Below are 20427 nucleotides of genomic sequence, written 5' to 3'. Positions count from 1 at the left end.
TCTCACTCAGCGTCAGTAGTTTTGATCAAATGTGTGGATTGTGCAACAATAATAATAATAAAAATAAAATAATCCGCTCCACCTTTCCACGCAGGCACTCGCATGAAACAGCTCCGGACCTCCGGCCCGGGGTCCTTCACGGCAACACCCTTCCAAGATGGCAGCCAGCAGTAGCAGCACGGGCAGCAAACCCAGCGGCAGCGCCGGCGGAAAACCGTCCGGCATTTCAGCCGAACAGGTACGCGGACTCCCCCCCGCACCCACCCGGGGGTGGTGCAGTCGGTGCACCGGTCGGCGGTGTCGCTCGGTGGAGTTCGGCGGCGCAGGGGCCCGTCCGTCCGTCTCCATGCTAGCATCGGCTAACGTTAGCTTCCCCGTCGTTGTGCCTTCTCCTCACAAAAACGTGACAACAAGAGCTTCTTTACGTTCACAAAGAGTGTGTCACTGACGGGGGGTTTGGATATATTTAATTAAAGCGTGACGTTACCCCACCAAACCCCTTATTTTTTAACGTCAAAGTGTCCTGATTACTGTGCTAACGTTACTTAAATGCTTTTGTAACGGCACATAATCACTAAATCTATGGTGACATTAGGCCTCATGCTGTCAATTAATAATATACCAATGAATAATTCAGTATAAAGCTGTCAGTAATCCACTTAGTGACATGAAGAGCAGACAATAGTACTCTTAATATTTTAAAGGCTCATATAGTCAAACAAATGAGTAGTTTAATGTGAACCAATACACTGACTTATTGATACATTATTCCAGCTCATGCAGAATGAGACCTTTTTTTAGTTTAGTTTAAAAAAATATTAACATTTTAAATTTGCTTGATCGAAGAGAGTTAAAGACATCTGAAATGTCACATGAGGCTCTGTATGATCACGTGTTCTATGTAACTAAAGCTGTCAGATGAATGCTGCAGAGATAAAGACACAACGCCTGCTGGTTAACTGGTGGAGAGGATTTAGAAAGTATTATTAAGTTGAAATTCTCAAATGATGTAATTGTCCCTCAAGACGGTAACCAAACTTTAGTTTATCCTCCCTGGTGAACATTCTCTGTAAAATCTCAATTTTCAACTGCCACACGTCCAAAGTACTTATTTCTAATTATAAAGACACTGAATGATGAAAAATTGTTCTTTTTGATGATACTCAAACTAAAATGAATTAACACACAAGTCTGTGCGTCCGCTATGTCGCTGACGCTGTGTTTTTATTGTGCGACAGGTGGTGGCGACATTTCAGAGGATGCGTCAGGAGCAGCGCGGCATGGCCTCTAAATCTGCAGAGCTGGAGATGGACATCAACGAGCACAGGTCAGTCGCAGATGTTTCCAACATCATAAGCATGTGTCCTAAGTACCAAACGCTGGGCGGATCTGTTGTTGTTGTTTTTTTTTTTGAAAAATGTATTTTTCTCATCCAGCTTAGTGATTGACACCCTGAGGGAAGTGGACCCTTCGAGGAAATGCTTTCGTCTAGTAGGAGGAGTGTTGGTGGAGAGGACGGTGAAGGAAGTTCTACCAGCTCTGGAAACCAACAAAGAACAGGTGAGTCACGCAGAAATGAAAACAAATGTGCGGCCACAGCGTCACCCCAACAATCATTACAAAGTACAACAACTTGAATCTAAAATTGAGCTCATTATTTATCCTTTTTTTTAAAATTAGATCACCAAACTAATGGACACCATCAACACGCGGATGCAGACGAAAGGACGGGAGCTGACGGAGTACAGGGAGCGCTACAACATCCGGCTGATGGGCGAGGGCGAAGGAGAGGCTCAAGGCCCGTCGGCGGGGTCTTCCAGGGACAGCGAGGGGGGCGGGTCTAAAGGCGGAGCCGGCGTTTTAGTGTCGTAGTTTGTGACGAGAGGAGATTTTCTGCAGTGCTGAAAACGTGTTTGAAATTCATGAAATCTTGGTTTCACAACGGAACTTTTCACAGGAAAACATTGGGTTTGATTAAATTTCCGCTTAACATGCTTCCCTTGGTACTTAAGTTCTTTGCAGCAGCCACAAACTGTCTGAACGTAGTGTGGCGTGTGTGTGTGTGTGTGTGTGTGTGTGTGTGTGTGTGTGTGTGTGTGTGTGTGTGTGTGTGTGTGTGTGTGTGTGTGTGTGTGTGTGTGTGTGTGTGTGTGTGTGTGTGTGTGTGTGTGTGTGTGTGTGTGTGTGTGTGTGTGTGTGTGTGTGTGTGTGTGTGTGTGTGTGTGTGTGTGTGTGTGAATGCTGGTGTGTATGACTTCTGTCTTTCTGACTTCATTTTTTTAAATATTGTTGCGTAACCCAAACATGATTTCAAGAAGCTTCTTTAGTCCTACTCTGATTTACACACAAGCAAATCGATAATTTACTGTCTCAAATTATATGGAGATATAATTCAGGCAGGTAGTTCAGGAAAAGAATTGCCATGAAAATACAATAGTGCATGCGGCAATAACAAAACTATATCACAGTGCATTTTTTAAAAGTAAACATGCATTATGTAGACTATTCAAAATGAAGTGAAGATAAAGCTGACGCCCTTTTTGTTCACCCGTTTTCTCTGAACTCTTTTTGGCACAACTCGTGCAAAATTGTCTCCACGCGTCGGCCCGGCACAGAATGGCTGGTCTGATTTATTTTATTATTTTTTTTAAATGTGAGGTCAGTCACTGCTCGTCACTAAGGCGAAACGTCACGGCTTGACCCGACAGCAGCGAGGCGTCCACCATGACCTCAATATTTAATGAAGCCCCCACCACTTAACACAATGAAGGCTTTCATAATCTTGCTGATCTGTAGCACATGCTTGGACTTGGTTAGATTAAAAACCATTAATTAAACTTCTTTTTGTTGACGCTCGTGATCAAAAGAATGTCACAATTGAGCTTATTTTTTTTTTTTTTGGTGAAACATAACAGCTGAAACATTTTCCGTTAAGTTAAACCCGTTCTATTAAGGAATGGCGCATGTGTGTGGTGAATGTCACGGTTGGATTGCATAATTTAACATTTGAATTGCAAAAATATTAAGTGAAAATAAAGGAAAGGTTGACAGATTTCCTTATTTCTTTGTCCCCGTCTGTCTGACTGATGCATAAACATCAAAGTAGAAAACAAAACATTATATATATATATATATATATATATATATATATAAAATAGGCGTTTTATCCATGAATGAATCCATGAATTAGGACTTCGTGGACTGGTTTTTCTTTTAAAACACTCATAACGATCCAAACAAAACTGTCAAACATCAGAAGAATAAAATTCAAAATCACAACCCGACGAGGATGGGATTCGAACCCACGCGTGCAGAGCACAATGGATTAGCAGTCCATCGCCTTAACCACTCGGCCACCTCGTCTTATGGACTCCACATACACACTAGTTACGTATTCATACTCTGCAACCCACGACGTATCTGCGATTCATCGACTAAAGAAATTAGATTTTGTCTGTTTGTATTTATTTTTTAAAACGTTTTATTTATCTTTAACCGTAAGCAACAGTTCAACTAACGACACCGAATCCGGCGGCGCGTTTACTGCCGGCATTACGGTCGTTACGCAGCGACACGCGTCCGCCGTCGCAGCAGCAGCAGCAGGACGGTAAGAACCGGGCTCGTCTTGTCTGACGGCGATCACCTGATCAGATCGGTCGTCTTAGCCGCGCCGTCGACGCCCGTGTGAACATCTGGGGCCAGATGTGCCACTGAGCGCGACGCCGAGAGGGGATGCAAGGGGTCGTGTCGCGTCCAGCCTGGTGGGCTCCGGTGTTAGCATGTGGCTAACGTTAGCTGCTGCGCTCGGACAGAAGTAGCTCGGCCTCGCTCCGGCGTTCGGAACCGGCTCTTTGCGTGTGTTACTTGTGGGTTTTTCTGCAGTTTCTCTGGAATGCATCTCTCCAAGAAATGCTCCGTCTTCAAAGTGGTGCTGAGTGCTCTGCTGATCGTGGCGCTCCTGCAGCTGATCTACCTGTCCTTCTTGTCCACGTTTCACGGTAAGCAGCAGCGGTACCGATACTCGGAGCTCTTCGGGGTCAGGAAGAATGGGCACCCGGAGAAAAACTCCCGGAAGGAGCGTCTGAGGTACTCGCTGTCCACCGGCGGGATCTTCGACCACAGCGGCCAGTACCGGGTGTACAAGAACCTGGTCAAAAGCGACTTCACCACAAACCTCAAGCCGGGAACCGATGCCGGGTCCAACGTCCTGGCTCTCGCCACGCACACGACCATCAACAACCTGCATCACCTGGAATCCCTCGTGGAGAGGTGGCACAACCCTCTGGCCGTGGCCATATTCGCCCACGGGGAAGATGTCAAGTTCGCCACGGCGCTGGTCTATGCCCTCAGCTTCTTCTGCCCTCAGATCCAATCCCTGGTGGACTTCCACCTGGTCTGCCTCTCCGGAGAGATGGCCAGTTTCCCGGAGCAGGACCGCGAGCACTTTGCGGGTCTCGAGGACTGCGCCTCCGTGTTCTCCAGACTGGAGACGCACAGGGACAAGCACAAGAACTACGCCATCGGCGGCAACGTCTCCTACCCCAACAACCTCCTGCGCAACGTGGCCCGGGGCGGCACGCAGGCCTCCTACGTCCTGGTCATCGACATGGACATGATGCCCAGCGCCGACCTGCACCAGCAGTTCCTGGCCATGATCCTGAGCGGCGGGCCGCCGGGCGACGAGGTGTTCGTGCTGCCCGCCTTTGAGATCCGCCACGCCCGCAAGATGCCCGCCAACAAGGCCGAGCTGGTGCAGCTCTACCAGGTGGGCGAGGTCCGGCCCTTCTACGAGGAGCTGTGCCCCCGCTGCCAGGCGCCCACCAACTACTCGCGGTGGGTCAACAGCCACGTCAGCGAGGCGGGCCCGCTGGCGACCGCCTACACGCTCACCTGGACGGACCCCTGGGAGCCCTTCTACATCGGGCCCCGCGCCGCGCCGCCCTACGACGAGAACTTCAAGCAGTACGGCTTCAACCGCATCAGCCAGGTTCGTGCGAGCGCTCGACGTTTACCTCTGGGGGGGTGGGGAGGGAAAGCCGGGTTTCGATTTGAAATATTCTCATGCGGACCAGGTGCATTCGGGAATGAAAACATTGCACATGGCAACCAAACAGCGCTGTCCCCGGTGCAATACATGGTTAATGAGTTGGTTCTGCTGCTTCTCGGCACACGTTTTGGTCTTCCGTACTTCCGTGTTTTCTCTAACAAGTCCAAAAATATTAAGTTTACTATCGATGAGGAGGTGGAAAACAAACAAATAGTCCCACTCGAGAAGCAACAGCCAGTGAAAGCTTTGCTTCAGACAATGATCGGATTAATTAACTCCTCAGATTTAACACTTTAACAGCCACAGTTCTGCTAGTACTGCGCCTGTAAAAACCCATTTGATTGTATTCAGGGTAGTTTTGCAGTGGATGAAGTCTGTGTTAAGAAATGAGGGAGTGTCAATCAACTTTGTTTTGTTTCTCCCCCCCACCCTCCCCATTCAGGCCTGCGAGCTCCACGTGGCCGGGTACAGGTTCTCTGTGCTGAGCTCGGCCTTCGTGGTGCACCGAGGCTTCAAGATCCAAGGGGAGTTCCACGCCAGGAAGGACGAGGAGAACAAACGCAACCGCCTGCTGTTCCGCAGCTTCAAGGAGGGCCTGAAGGCCAAATACCCGTCCTCCAGCCGCCGGTGCTGAGGCCGGGAAAGGTTATACGATACTATCACGCGGGATGAGAAGTCTCCTGAGGTGGGGGGGTGAAGGGGGGGGGGGGGGTCCTATCTGCTCCGTTTGCTTCTCAGTGGCGTGGGGCGGCCACCAGGTGGCAGCAGGTGCTCGAGGGTTGAGGGAGGCAAGCTTTACGCAGGTAAAGGTAACAACCCGCACGTTTTAAAAAAATGTAAAAACAACGGCCGTGAAAAGGGTTGTCGGCTCCACACCAGTAGATCAGTCAAATGAATGGTTTTATACTGGCGGTATTGTCTAAGCTACTGGTACAGCACACCCAGTGTTACACATAAAATATCACTCTATTCACACACTCTGCATACGCACATAAACGTATGCGTTTCTGATTACTGCATTGATGCAATATTTAATTTATTGTGAAAATATTTTAGTTTTTAAATGACCCTCAGCAGGAAAACTGTAGCCTGGAATGGTGTTTGGTGCAAAAAATGTTTCTTGTGAAATAATTTCTGTTTTTAGAACCACTTTAAATAAATCATTTGGTGTTTTTGGAGAGTTGGCAATTTCAACGTTTGACCTTTGTGATGAAGTGAAGTGCTTTATTTCTCCTTTGTGTTTTCTTGAAAAATAATTTCCTTTGTTATTTATCTCTTGGTTTTATGTTTTAAATATAAAACCTGATTTGGACTGTTGGACTTTCTATTAAACCCACAGGATTTTTTTTGTTTATTATTATTATTATTATTCAAGACTACTGAACAACACGTCACAGGAAAGCCCTTCATGAGCCCAAATTCAATCAATTAACTTCCCCACAGGGACTGTTTCTGTGAGCATGAAGCCGAGGACAAGCCACGAACCACCGGGCTTAAACAGCACCGAGTCCTGATGGACAGTTGTGGGTTTTTGTGTTGGTCATTCACACGAAAAAACTACAAGATATCAGCGCGAGTATCGCTCACCAAGCCCTTGACACGGTTGACATTTGCATGTGGTGTAACATGGCTTAAGACGGGGGTTTAGAGGCATCCCTGCACCAATAGCATTAGCGTGTGGTGGGTGATTACACGGCGAGTCGGGCCAGCATCCAATTAAAAGCTCCTTTTTAGTAATTAAGAAGTCTATTAAAGTGGACTTCAAGGAAATCCTCGGCGAGGAGGGAAGGCGGCAGCTCGTTTCACGTCTCGGGAAAGTTCACTTCAGTAAATTTTAAAAAAAACAAATGAAACAAAATCAACGCGTCTGTGTTTCGTGTGGCTTCAAAGTGTCGACCGGTGCGTGGCGTCCGATCCACGGCGGCACGTGGCGGCTCCTTCCTGGCGGCTCCTTCCTGTCGGCACCGTGCCGCTGCAGACGCTCTCCTTCCAGCTCCACTCTCTACAAAAGGTCAATATTTAAACTCGCTGCCGTTGTTTTTTGTAGTTTGGTCGTCCTCCTTGGCATTGGACCCTCCCCCCCCCCCCCCCCCCCCCTCGTCCTGGGGTGTTAATAACGTGGCAGAAGGTGCGGAGACGTTCCCGCGGGGAGGCAGGCAGGTCGGGGTGAGGTAAGGTGGGGTTACGTCGACAGCTTTGGGGAGTGGAGGCTTATCTGGGTCAGGGAGCTTTACGACAGGAGCAATTAGGGCTGCCTTCTCCTGTGCGGGCTAGCAGGAGGGCGCCCGCCCCCGCCATCTTAGATTAGCCGCCCTCGCTAAGGCCGGCAGGAACCAGCTGGAGGGCGCGATGGTGGGTGGGTGGGGGGGGGGGGTTCAACATGTAGACACGCGGGGCCCTTCCGGGTCGGTGAACGGGTGAGAAATTGAAGGAGCCGATGACCCGTACCCCATGAAAGGAATTCCCCATCCCAGCCCCCCCCTCCCAACAAAAAAAAAAAAAACCGAAGCGTGGCTTGTTTGCCATCCGTCTGAGCGCCGGAGGACAGAGGACGTTGATGCCACTCGGCTTAGCGTCAGTGATTCCCTCCAACGGACGTGATTAGGCCCGACGGTTTAGAGGAATGCTCCAAAGAGAGATCTTTGCGCCTGTTGAATGAACGAGTGACTAAGAGGCGGTTTAGAATTTATTGTATGAGAACACTGACTGAGTGATGGATTACAATTAAGAGCTGGACGTCAACCGCTGTGCCTTCCTCGATCGGTTGAACGCGCCCTTTGACTCGAGGTCAGCGGGTGAATGAGTTAATGCAAAAAGAGAAATGGCTGAAAAAAAAAAAATTCCACCATTTCGTTTTTGAATCCCCTCAACAAACAACCTCCCACAGCTTGAAGAGGCCGGTTCCACATCCTCAAAAAGGCTACGGAAACGCCGAGATGTGGAACTTTTAAAACGGCGTGAAGCGGGCCAGAGAGCGCCTCCAAGCTCCGCCCCCGCACTCTGCGACGCCTCCCTCGGCCCATCCGTTTCACTTAAACGAGCGGAGGCTTAGCCGCCGCCAATACGGGCTTTGGGAGACGTTTACCTGTCTGCTTACTGGAGGGGAACAAAAATAGCAAACAAGCCTCTGGGGCAAAGGGGCACGCATATCACCCTGCCTCTAAACCCGCCCGGGACGCCCGCATCTTAAACGCATCCCGCTAAAAGCCGGACTATCGGCGCTGGAGGACAGAAGAAATGAGACCTGACCCTGCCGTGGGGGGGAGGAGGGGGGAGGGGGGCAGGAGGAGGCCTAACAGATAGAGGTAATCCCCCTTGGCCTCCCACCCCGGCTGCCACATGAACCCCCAGCCGGGGAAAACACAGAGCGGATGTTTGCACACACACACACACACACACACACACACACACACACACACACACACACACACACACACACACAGGTGAGCAGCCGTTAAAAGTCACCATGTGCTGCAGAAGGGCCACACAGAGCAAAGCACACACTCTCTCTCACACACACACACACACACACACACTCACGTGTTCATTCCGATCGATCAGCATCAGTCGGTGACAGATGACGGGAGCTATGATACTATGATGCAATTAACCCCCCCCCCCCCCCATGTTTCCACAACAGTAGCTGCTGCGCCTCAGAGGTCACCTGAAGGATTTCAGTGATGTCGTGATGGAAGCGGAGATTAAGTGGGATTTGTTTTGACAGATTCAGTTTTTTGGAATCAAAGCGTTGCGCAACAAGACAAAATCAATACCAGCGACATGACCCCCCCCCCCCCCCCCCCAGCAGTGAGGGTCCAGGCCTGAGAGCAGGTGGATACTTCAGATGATTTGACACATACTTTGCACACTTTAAGGAGTCAGTGTGCAGGCTGATTCTGTCCCAGAATTTTCGACATAAAGTAAAATTATAGAACAACACGTTCTGATTGTAACTGTAAAAACAAATTGCTCTGAAAAGTAGAAGCAAAAAAGACACAAAACTTGTGCGCTGTGTAATATCATTTAGTTTGGCCTGAAACTATTTAGAAGTATTCTTGGGCGACAATATTTGAATGTTGAGAGATGATGATGTCATTAGCTCGTGGGGCGTCGCATATTCACAGATGTCGCTATAAATAAGGGCCTTGAGCCTGTAGAAAACAAAACAAATTGACTCCGTTGGGGGGTGGGGGGGGGTCTCAGCCCACACACTCCCCAAGTCACAGCTTGGAGCTGAAATGTTTTACTTCAGTTTACTTTTACTCGCTGGCAATGAGGCACATTTGTCTTTCAAAATAAAATAAATCAAACTTTTTGTTCCCAAGCTGCAGCTCCGACTCGTTCCTGCCGTTTTATCTACGCTTCGAGCAGAGAAGGATCAGTGGGAGTCACCAAAGTCGGAATTAATGAGCATTATGGCATTAGGTCTTAGGTAGGAATAAAACCCCACCTTAAATCCCTCAGGATTCCTCCAGTGACACCTGTTCCATGCGCCACGACGGAGGGTGTGATATTAGGAAATACTCTAAAAAAAAAACAACGCCGTGCTTCTTTCGAGGTCATTTAAACACGGAACATTGTCGCTTCACGTCAGACAACAACAATAATGTGACAGGCTTTAACTAGAAACTAGATTCAATCTGTCACTCACAACTCAAGAGTCAGTCAGGTAACGCACATAACTCCTTTAGATCATCCATCCCTTCTGTTACACCGCCCAGGCAGGCGCCTCCCCAGCGGTGGAGCGAGGCTCCGTGGCCACGGGGCCTCGGGGGGGAGGACCGATCATCCAGCCGCAGCGGCGGTTGGCCGGGCTATTTTTGATGGCTTCGAATTAGCATTTACCAGCTAACTGTGAGCTTGAGGTAAGCTGATCCTCATGATACCGCATGATACCGTCTGGGGGGGGGGGGTGGTTCGGTTCGTCGGAACGCAGGGAACGCCGGCCCACCGGGTCGACGGTACCAGACTTGACTGACAGAAAGAAGGGGTGCAGCCTCTCCATCAGCTGAGCGGTGAAACAAAGGGTGGAGGGCTGTTTCGTTGTTTTGCAAGAATATTTAAAAAAAAAACACTGAAGGTTTACTTTTGCAAAGAGTTACATTTCAAGAAAACACGCTAATGTATTTAGGAGCAAATGCATGAAACGTGTCAAAATGTTAAAATACTGACAAGTACCAGTAGATTCAATCACCATTCATGACCAACATCAACAGCAAAGTGATCCTCCTCTCCAAGCGAGTATCGGCTGCTTTTCTTACTTATTTCAAAGATAAAAGATGAAAACCAGAAAGAAGTTCAACACAGTATAATATTGAACTATTTCTTCACCGTTTGGAGACCAGACTGCGAGTAAAACAAAGTCGCGTCGCAGCCCCCTCCGTCTGACGTGACTACAGTTACTAAACGGAGATGTTTGGATGCTGGTATCATGCGTCAGTCTGTGGAAACATCGTCTGGCTTACAGCGCTTTTAGATAAACACGCTGCTACAATGAGAAGGGTGGGGGGGGGGGGGGGGGTCGAGGGGGTCGACCTGTCTGCGAGGATACTGCTTTGGAGTTGCAAATGAGCTTGTAATTAGCCCTTACACATTTGCCTGGAGGGAATTAGGTTGTGTGTGTGCCCGAGTGTGTGTGTGTGTGTCTAATTGTGTGTTTTTTAACCCATTTTCCTTAGAATAGGGGTCGACGGTGATAAGCAGATAATACTAATTACTTCTCCTCCCAATTGCTTGTTAATTGTGCTTGGTGTGGATTTATACAGCATGGTAATACCCCCCCCCCCCCCCCGTTCCACACACACACACACACACACACACACAACACGCACACACACAGCATGTGCCTGTTGGCAAAATCAACAGGTCATTTTGTTTAAGCAGGAGGCTTCTGTTTAAGCCTCCAATTCATTATGCCAAGTGGTTTTCACCAGTTTGCGCTTAAATTAAAGCAGTTAAAAAGTGGCCAAGCAACAGAAATTCTAAGAAACTAAAAGGTTTAGATCTGCTGAGCGCCCCCCCCCCCCCCCCCCCTCAAAAAATAAAAAATGTTGCAACACTTGCGACAATCGACTCTCGACCCAATTAAAGCGGGGGAAATGTCACACGGACGCGTTGCGTTTGCGCCGCGGTTACCTTCCTGCTGGGTGATGGAGGCCAGGCCCGGTCTCTGCTTGCATTCTGCTGGTGTGGCACACGCGGAGAGGGGGCCCCTCACCTGGTGAGGTGGTGAGGAGCCCTCCCCCCCCCCCCGAGCGGAGTGGGGAGAAGGCGTCGGCCACCAGCAATTTGGGCTTTGGAGGTTCCACTGTCCTGCATGTGTTTAGACAGTTTGATGCACATGCATTTTTTTCAGAATCAAATTTCAAAATAAAAGTCTGTAGCGGGCGAGTGAGAAGACGCTGTGTGACATGACGGGCCGACTGTAGTGAGCTGATCACGATGCACGATCAGTGATGTCGAGATGTTCTACATTACAAAGATATGAAGTAAAAGACTCTTACACCCCCCCCCCCCCCCCCCCCCCTCTCTCTAACACATACGTAATCGGTTCATCCTATCCCCATCTTATCATTCGCCCTCACGGCTTGGGACAGCTTAAGCAGATTTTGGTTCAGTCTGCTCTCAAAGTGTTAAAGAGATTGGGGAGGGGCAAAATCAGGGGGGGGGGGTGTTAATGTATTGAATGTGTGTGTGTGTGTTTACGTAAGTGTGGTGTTCAGGTGGCGCAAAGTGTCTGAAACTTGGAGGGGTTGGATTAACGTTGATCTTCACTGAGCTCATTTCTCCCCTTCTGTGCAGAAGACACACACACACACACACACACACACACACACACACACACACACACACACACACCCCTGTGCATTAGTTGACCAAACCCACCTGGTATGTTAATCTAGATTTAGGCTCTAACACGTATCACATGATTGCCTACTGCTTATGAAGTAACTTTATACGCTTCCTACACCCCGAAGAGCATCAGGAACAAAGCGGCAACGATTCAAATGGCGTCAGTTCTGATAATTGGTTAATTGCAGGGTGATTTATTTGGTACATATTTGCTCATCTCAGCTGCTTAAACATGAGAAGAAAGGTGTCTTTCTTTCTCTTATACATTACTTAGAGGTGATTTGGGGGGAAGTGAATAAACCAATGTCTTGAATTGTAAAAAAGACACACAGCAGTGTCTTGTCCAACCGTTTTTTCACACACCAGCCTCCTGATGCTCAGGATCAGCGCTGGATGTCCCGCTCCCTCATATCGCCGTTCCAGACAGAATTGTAGACACATTTTTAAGCCCCATTCACCTGATGATCCTCATCGGATCCTTCACCTGACTGCAACCTTTCTGCAAAGCCTCACATTCACTGCGGGGATTAATCCGTGTCTGCCCTCGGCGGTCAGATGAAATCACTACATCTATAAGTTAAGCTTCTCTATTGGGGCTTTGTCTCCACCGACGCTCGGCAAAGTGACTTTTATTAATACGTTTTGTCTCAGCTATGATCCGGTGTCACAGATGCCGACAGGATTCCTTAACCTGCTTAATAAGAAAATCATCCCGGAGGCTGATTAATGAGCCTCTGAGATCAGAGGGATTGAACCGGCGCTGCACATCATTAATTCCCTGTCCCGGGTCAATGTCTAGGGCCGTTTGCATTATGTCTTGTCCTGGCAAGAGGTCGCCGGGGATGACCAATGGGTGCGACCCGTGTCCGTTTTAATTACATGGGTATTAGCCCCTTTCGGGGATCGCAGCTTTGTGTCCAGGCACATGTGATATACCAGACTTTTCATGTCCCCCCCCCCCCCCCGCGATGTAACTGTGACGCCCAAGTGACACCTCGACCTGAGAGTTTCTTAAAACGGGTCACAACAACAACAACAACAACCTCATGCACTCAAAAAAGTGCCACCTCTCAGTCCACATTTACCCCCCCCATCGGATCCGTCATCAAATAGCCCTTCCCGGCTTGTTTGCTCACTGCACTCATCCCCGGCAGTCAATGTATCCTCAGGCTGTAAGCCAAACAAGCTGATCAGCCAGTCACCTCTGTACACACTACCCCCCACTAAGAGGCTAATGGCCGGGATGCATAATCCTTCTCAAAACAACTACAGAGATGCTAATTGTATCCCGCTATAAATACGGGCCGGCCGCTTGTCCTCGTCCTTTATTTGGCTCGCGGCCACCAGTTTGGGAACCCGCTTCCTCGAAACGTTTGACCATCTACTGGGAAGGACTCAGCTACTTAAGCGAGGCGGGCCGGGTAGACGCGGCAAGAGTCGATGATCTCGCCATCCTCTTAAAAAAAAAAAGAAAGAAGCAGGAACAATCGGGCAGCAGAGCGCACGGGGCGTTACGCACCGTTGGACACTTGATGCGCCCCGCGCACACCTCGCAGCTCCTTCGGTGACGCCGAGATGTTCCCGCTGCCGATGTTCACGCCGGAGCAGGTCGCTCGGGTGTGCGAGAACTTGGAGGAGACCGGGGACATCGAGCGCCTCGGCCGGTTCCTCTGGTCGCTGCCGGCCGCCGTGCCCGGCACCGCGGGGGAGGCGCTCAACCGGCACGAGTCCGTGATGCGCGCGAGGGCGCTGGTCGCCTTCCACGGCGGGAACTTCGAGGGTCTCTACCAGATCCTGCAGAGCCACCGGTTCACGCGCGAGTCGCACGCCAAGCTCCAGGACCTGTGGCTGGACGCGCACTACCGGGAGGCGGAGAGGCTGCGCGGGCGGCCGCTGGGACCCGTGGAGAAGTACCGGATCCGCAAGAAGTTCCCGCTGCCGCGCACCATCTGGGACGGCGAGCAGAAGACGCACTGCTTCAAGGTGACCGCGGCGGAGCGATGCGCGCGGCGGGGTGGTCCGGGGACGCGCTGATACGGAACATATGATGCGTACGGCACGCGTTTAGAGGTGCGTCGCTGTGCGCCTGACCCCCCCCCGCAGCCCTCCTGAGATGAGCACGGATCAGCCCGTCAGCAGGCAGTGGGCCGATCACAAATATCGTGCATATACCAGAGTACCAATGCTTTGAAAAGCATTGAAACGAGGTCAGACTAACTGACCGCGGGTCTTAAAGATGTTGAAGTAGCAGCTTTTCGCACCGGTTCCAGGTTCCAGGTTTCCATTTGTCGATTCATAAGTGGAAACGTCATGTTGATTTTATTTTCGTGTAGCTAATCTTTAATTCCGAACCTCAGGAGGGATAGTCTACCCAACAGCCTATTAAGCGCCTTAACATGATCCAATTTGGGGGCTATAAATTGCTATCTATACTTCTAATGCAGATCGGAATCATTACTGTATTAATAAATCCAGCCTAATGTGATTAAACTGCATAATATGAGATTTTTAAGATTATTGTGGTGTAATCGGATGATATTTAAAACAGCACATGGTGTCTTGTCAAAGTGCTACTCCAGGCTAATAGGGTGTACTTTGTGTTGTCCACTTAACACGGGATAACGTTACCGAATGGCAGCCTCAATATTCCGTTTATTCCCATGCGTTCTCCAGGAAAGGACTCGCAGCCTGTTGAGAGAGTGGTACCTCCAGGACCCGTACCCAAACCCCTCCCGGAAGCGCCACCTGGCCCAGGCCACGGGGCTCACCCCCACGCAGGTCGGCAACTGGTTCAAGAACCGCCGCCAAAGAGACCGCGCGGCGTCCGCGAAGAACAGGTACGTCAGGGTGGGGGGAAATGAGCTCTTTGCAATAACTGATAACATTTGCCCCGAAGAGAGCATCTTTAGCCCAATCTCACGTCCGTCATCTGTCTCCCGCCACCCAGAATGCAGCAGGACCCGTCCCGCATGCCCTCCGAGAGCTCGCCTGACGGCTCCCTGCAGGACCGCCGCCATCACGGCCACCTGCTGCCTCCTTCGCCGCGTCACCCGGGCAGCCCGGAGGCCAGCGACTGCAGCGCGGACGAGCGCAGGGGAGCGGGAGCCTCCACCCCGGAGATCTCCGTCAGCAGCGACAGCGAGTTCGAGTCTTGAAGGGCGCTTCGAGAACCCTCGTTCCCCGCGTCCTCAAGAGGCGGAGAGAGACACTTGGACTGTGGAAACGCTGATGAAGAGGAGGAGGAGGAGGAGGAGGACGTTAGATGTGGCTGTGTGGACATTGTGAGGCGATGATATGCAAAAAACAAGCACTTAAAACAACAAAAAAAGCACCATGGCACATAACTGTGGAAATAATTAGTTTACTGCTGAACATGGTCTTTAGATAATGTGAGTAATAATACTTACAGTTTTGATACAGGTCTCAAGTCTATATTTTTGGATAGATCTTTTTCTAATAGTCAGTACGTAAGCTGCACAAGTCATTTGTATGGAAATGGTAAATGAACGATGCCTTGGGTAGGCTTTTGATGTCAGTCACTACATTTACGTGGACATTCATTGTTTTGTAATCTTCAGACTGGCATGCAAAACAATACAATTTAAAAAACATGAAATCACATATCATTATTCATTCATTTTGTTGAAGTTGAATCAAATCACAACTACTGGCACTATTAAAACATTTGTCTAGGCAAACGATTGTCATTCAGAGTATAAATACGCATGTTAAAATTGGGCGAGAGACTAATTAATCACATTTCACTGCCTTAAAAACAAACTTTAAGGGCAAAAACAAGGAATGAGTTTAGAAATACTTTTATGTCACCAACGCTGCAACTGTGCTGCTTGAAATACAAACCGTCTCGTTACCTGCTGCGTCTCACCTGCTCACTTAGAACACGTAGGTGTTCCTTGGTGTTTAATCGCTCCTGAGCTGCTCCGACGAATCCCTGCAGGAGCTGAAACAGAAACAGACGAGAACGTGAAGCACTAATCGGTCTTAACTCAATGTGCCTGATACATTTGAGAAAAGTGAGACCTAGTCGGATACGTCTTTTTTTTTTTTTTTTTTTTTTTTACAACAATCATTTCTCATAACACATTACTGCAAAGAAAAGGTGTATTTTGTAAATGTTTTATGTAAATAAACTATTTTTATCCAACAAGGCTCAATGTATTTATAGGTTACAAACAGTGTTAATTCATCACAGCTATATGATGGTTGACAAGAACTGAATTACGGACAGTAACATGTCTGTGAACCTGGGGACCCCCGATAAAAAATAATCTAAGTTCATGGTGAATTCATTCAACAAACAAAAATTGAACACTGAGGAGAAATGTTCCATATTTAGTAACTTTAAGCTAATGTTTTATCAACGCAATATACTGTAAGTACAGTTATGCTCCCTGTGCAAAAACAAGCTAACGCTAAACACTGCACTCACGTGTTAGCAAACTGATCTTGAATCCAACGCACGGAGCAAAGTTGCTAATTCAGTTATGAGTCAACACCTCATGTGTGTAAGTTCAACATTCGCCCTCTTTTTGGTAGAATTTAGTCTCCTTATTGTGCTTTAGCTGCTAAATGCTCCACTGTGTTTCCCCCAGCTAGCGTTAGCATAACCTAGCCGCTAGCTAGCTTTGTCTGTTTGGGATGAAGTTAGTCAGAGGAGAGGGACTAGTCTTACAAACAGCTGACATGGAGAAAATATTCTTTCCACAGCCCAATTTAGAGTATTTTTTACCTGTTCACGAGGTGAAATCTTTCTCCCAAACCAAAGAAAGATGGCGGCCGGAAGTGACGCGCCTCCTCGTTTGAAGCCCAGGGACGATACGAGGCAGAATGACGTCACCCAGTGTCTATTAGGGGCCGTTTTTTTTTTTTGAGGAACAAAGCTAACTTGATGCTGATTGAACCAAGGAGGGACGACGTTTTTTTATTAATTTATAATGTTGAAAAGTAATATAAAGAGGTAGCGAACAATGGAATAAGTTGCATGCAAAATTCAAGCCTTTGAATTAAACTTGACAAATTAAACAAAACAAGATGAAATAAAGTTATTCCTTTAATAATTCCATCACAATGAAAGAAAAATACATGTACGTGTACATACAATTAATACTACTACTATTACTATTTATAGGCTATATTCAAGGAAGAGGAAACTTTAAAATCCACAAAAAATGTTTAGTTGGAAAATATTTTTAGTGTTGATTCTTTAATTGTAATAATCCAAAAATTGGATTGAAGAATCAGATCATCAATTCCAGTATTTTATTGTTACAGTGAACAGAAGCACATGCACATAAAAAAAACATCATAAAAGAGAAAGTTACCGGTCCAGAATAAGTGAAGTATGTTCATATTGGTCCTTCCCCTCTTTCCTGATCCCAGGAAATGGGTCGACCCAGCGAGCGACCCCGCCCACACTGGAAGGAGTAGGACGAAGACTTCTGCTTTCCTGTCAGTTGCAGTCTCTGCTAAATTCGCGCATGAGAGTCTTGGATTGGGTCCCTGGTTTAGTTGAGACTCCTGTCTGGACAGGAAGGAGCACCTTGAGCTGCTTTGGCTCAGCATGGACAGCGCAGGGAGGAGAGTGGTGGTCTGTGACAATGGGACGGGGGTAAGTGGCGTCTGTATTGTCTTTTTAATTTCTTTTCCCAGCCATGTTTTTAGCTTGTAGTCAAAGTGTTTTCTTCAACATGTAAACCTACGCCAGCTTGTGTCAAAAAACATCTGGCTTATTTCAAAGTGGAAGTTTACTGATCAAATGACACTGGTGGACATCTGAAGGGTGTGAGTCTGAGTCTGGACTTGTCGCGCTGCCTCTACATGTGTGTGGTGTGTGTGTGTACACACACAGCCATAAATGGTTGGGATGCTTTGAACTGAGCAACGATTGGATGAAAAGCAGGAAGAAAGATTTGAGCCGCTGAAAAAAAAAAACGTGCCTTTTCAACAATGTATTTATATGTGAGGGACGAACATGAGAAACCAAACGAATACCTGCATGCAGACGCTGCTTGGGTCGTCCTTCTATGGAATGCCTTGCGTCCCCTTCGGGGCATAAGGAATGTGAAGACAAGTCAAGACACACCGCGGTGGGAGGGGGGGGGCAGAGAAGCGGCAGCAGGCCGCTGTACACCTATTTCCTCATGCTGTCCAAATGAGTTATTACACACGCTTTCAAAAATGTCCTGAAATTGCGTTTGTGTGTGAATAATCTGGTAAATGCACGGAGGCAGCACACCCTGGACAGAGCGTTTAAGCTGGATTAAACCAAATGGAATTGCTTGGTGAACGGAAATGATCCATTGGAAAAAAAGGTTTTAGTGCGATTTAATACAATCAGTTGGTGGAGGCCTCAATTCCCGGCGATGCGAAACAAACCCTCGGTTTCTCAGTTAACAAGACAAAAACAAGAACTTTATTCACACACACACACACACAAAGTTACTGTTTGTTTCGCTCTCACATCCCTCCCCAGTTTGTCAAGTGCGGCTTCGCTGGATCCAACTTCCCGGCCCACATCTTCCGGCCATGGTGGGTCGACCAATCATACGGTCGAACACCAAAGTGGGCAACATCGAGATAAAGGTGGGACTACTTTAAATGTCTTTGCATATTCCCCCCCCCCCCGCCCTCGATTTCTCACAGAAAAGGTCGTCTCTCTTCCCCTCCCCCCCAGGACCTGATGGTGGGCGACGAGGCCAGCGAATGCCGCTCCATGCTGGAGGTGTCCTACCCCATGGAGAACGGGATGGTGCGCAGCTGGGAGGACACACCTTCGGCCCCGGCCGCCTGGACATCGACCCGCCCCAAAGCAAGGTAGAAACGGATGCTTGCTCCCTCCTCGGGGGAGGGGGGGGGGGCCTCTTGGTTCCACGCGGTGTGATCGTTTCATTTCATGCATTTTCGCGCGTCTGTCCCCCCCCCCCCCCCCCCCCCCTCGAAGATCCTGCTGACGGAGCCGCCCATGAACCCCACCAAGAACCGGGAGAAGATCGCCGAGGTCATGTTCGAGAAGTACCGGTTCCACGGCATCTACGTGGCCATTCAGGCGGTGCTCACTCTGTACGCTCAGGGTAAGACGGGTCGGCCCCCCCCCCGAGGATCCACAGAACCTTCCTCTTTCTTTCCTCCGTCGGGTCTGATGAACGGATGAAACGGACCCCCGTGTCCCGCAGGTCTGCTCACCGGCGTGGTCCTCGACTCGGGGGACGGCGTCACCCACATCTGCCCCGTGTACGAGGGCTACTCTCTGCCCCACCTCACGCGCCGGCTGGACATCGCGGGGCGGGACATCACGCGGTACCTCATCAAGGTGAGCCGGGGGGGGGGGGGGGGGGGGGGGGGAGACGGGAACGCACGCAAAAGACAGGAATTGACCCAAACCGACCCCCCCCTCTCCCTCCCTGTCTCCTTCACCAGCTCCTGCTCCTCCGCGGCTACGCCTTCAACCACACGGCCGACTTTGAGACGGTGCGCATGATGAAGGAGGAGCTGTGCTACGTCGGGTACAACATCGAGCAGGAGCAGCGCCTGGCCCTGGAGACCACCTACCTGGTGGAGGCCTTCACGGTGCGCGGGGGGGGGGGAACTCGGGGAGGGAGATGAGAGGACTCGCACTTTGTAGCGACTGAAATGGTTTTTCTTTCCCCCCCCCCCCCCACCCGTGTGGCGCAGCTCCCCGACGGGCGGCAGGTGCGGGTGGGGGGGGAGAGGTTCGGGGCCCCCGAGGCTCTCTTCCAGCCCCACCTCATCAACGTGGAGGGGGCAGGAGTGGCGGAGCTGCTTTTCAACACCATCCAGGCTGCAGACATCGACCTCAGGTCCGAACCTTCCTCACACACACACACACACACACACACACACACACACACACAACTACACTACTTTTGTGGTATTTCCTGTGCAGGGCCGACTTCTACAAGCACATTGTTCTGTCAGGAGGGACCACCATGTACCCGGGACTCCCATCCAGGCTGGAGAGGGAGATCAAGCAGCTCTACCTGGAGAGGGTGCTGGACGGAGACACCGAGAAGCTTTCCGTAAGTCTGTTAATGTTGCGAAACGAGAGACACACACACGCACAATCGTGGAGGGACCCCCGGGGGTTTAATGAGCTCTCCTCCGCCCTTTCGCCCCCCCCCCCCCTGGGTAGAAGTTCCGGATCCGCATCGAGGACCCTCCGCGGCGTAAGCACATGGTGTTCCTGGGCGGCGCCGTGCTCGCCAACATCATGAAGGACAAGGAGTCCTTCTGGCTGAGCAGGGCGGAGTACGAGGAGAAGGGCATGGCGGCGCTGCAGAAACTGGGGGGAGGAGTCAGATAAGAGGGGGGGGCGGGGGGGGGGTCTCAACTGGAAAAAAACATCTCGTGCTCAATGTCCTTCTGGCTGCGACAAGGTTTACTTTGTTTATATTATTTAAAAGTGGACGGTGACTTCATCTCATGAGTCTGTGAATGATTGCTTGGTGCAACACAAAACTATTAGCTGCTGCTGTGGGGACTGTTATCGG

At 49.6% G+C, this 20427-nt stretch overlaps 4 protein-coding genes and 1 non-coding gene across 5 annotated transcripts; 4 read left to right on the top strand and 1 right to left on the bottom strand.

Annotated features, from left to right (window-relative positions):
* Window positions 1-90: 90 nt before the first annotated feature.
* pfdn2 (prefoldin subunit 2) lies at window positions 91-1996 on the top strand. The gene is made up of 4 exons (XM_037480853.2): window positions 91-238; window positions 1239-1327; window positions 1437-1560; window positions 1681-1996. Exons 1-4 carry the CDS (start codon window positions 158-160, stop codon window positions 1870-1872), a joined length of 486 nt encoding a protein of 161 aa, XP_037336750.2. The 5' UTR covers window positions 91-157; the 3' UTR covers window positions 1873-1996.
* Window positions 1997-3281: 1285 nt separating this feature from the next.
* On the bottom strand, window positions 3282-3363 carry trnas-gcu (transfer RNA serine (anticodon GCU)). The gene has a single exon. It is a non-coding gene; the product is annotated as a tRNA-Ser (tRNA).
* An 87-nt stretch (window positions 3364-3450) lies between these two features.
* On the top strand, window positions 3451-6894 carry b4gat1 (beta-1,4-glucuronyltransferase 1). The gene is made up of 2 exons (XM_037480847.2): window positions 3451-4987; window positions 5490-6894. Exons 1-2 carry the CDS (start codon window positions 3893-3895, stop codon window positions 5679-5681), a joined length of 1287 nt encoding a protein of 428 aa, XP_037336744.2. The 5' UTR covers window positions 3451-3892; the 3' UTR covers window positions 5682-6894.
* Window positions 6895-13006: 6112 nt separating this feature from the next.
* six7 (SIX homeobox 7) lies at window positions 13007-15947 on the top strand. The gene is made up of 3 exons (XM_037480852.2): window positions 13007-13882; window positions 14573-14736; window positions 14847-15947. Exons 1-3 carry the CDS (start codon window positions 13475-13477, stop codon window positions 15052-15054), a joined length of 780 nt encoding a protein of 259 aa, XP_037336749.1. The 5' UTR covers window positions 13007-13474; the 3' UTR covers window positions 15055-15947.
* Window positions 15948-16994: 1047 nt separating this feature from the next.
* Window positions 16995-20249, top strand: zgc:101810 (uncharacterized protein LOC493612 homolog). Its single transcript, XM_037480848.2, is given in 11 exon segments — window positions 16995-17528; window positions 18393-18435; window positions 18438-18502; window positions 18594-18684; window positions 18687-18733; window positions 18861-18990; window positions 19093-19229; window positions 19337-19486; window positions 19592-19737; window positions 19824-19956; window positions 20070-20249. Coding segments are annotated over 11 exon segments (1161 nt in total). The 5' UTR covers window positions 16995-17480; the 3' UTR covers window positions 20241-20249.
* The last annotated feature ends 178 nt before the right edge of the window (window positions 20250-20427 follow it).

Source organism: Pungitius pungitius, chromosome 1 (genome assembly GCF_949316345.1).
Source record: "Pungitius pungitius chromosome 1, fPunPun2.1, whole genome shotgun sequence".
NCBI classification, from domain to species: Eukaryota; Metazoa; Chordata; class Actinopteri; order Perciformes; family Gasterosteidae; genus Pungitius; species Pungitius pungitius.
This window is presented reverse-complemented; position numbering and strand designations above follow the sequence as displayed.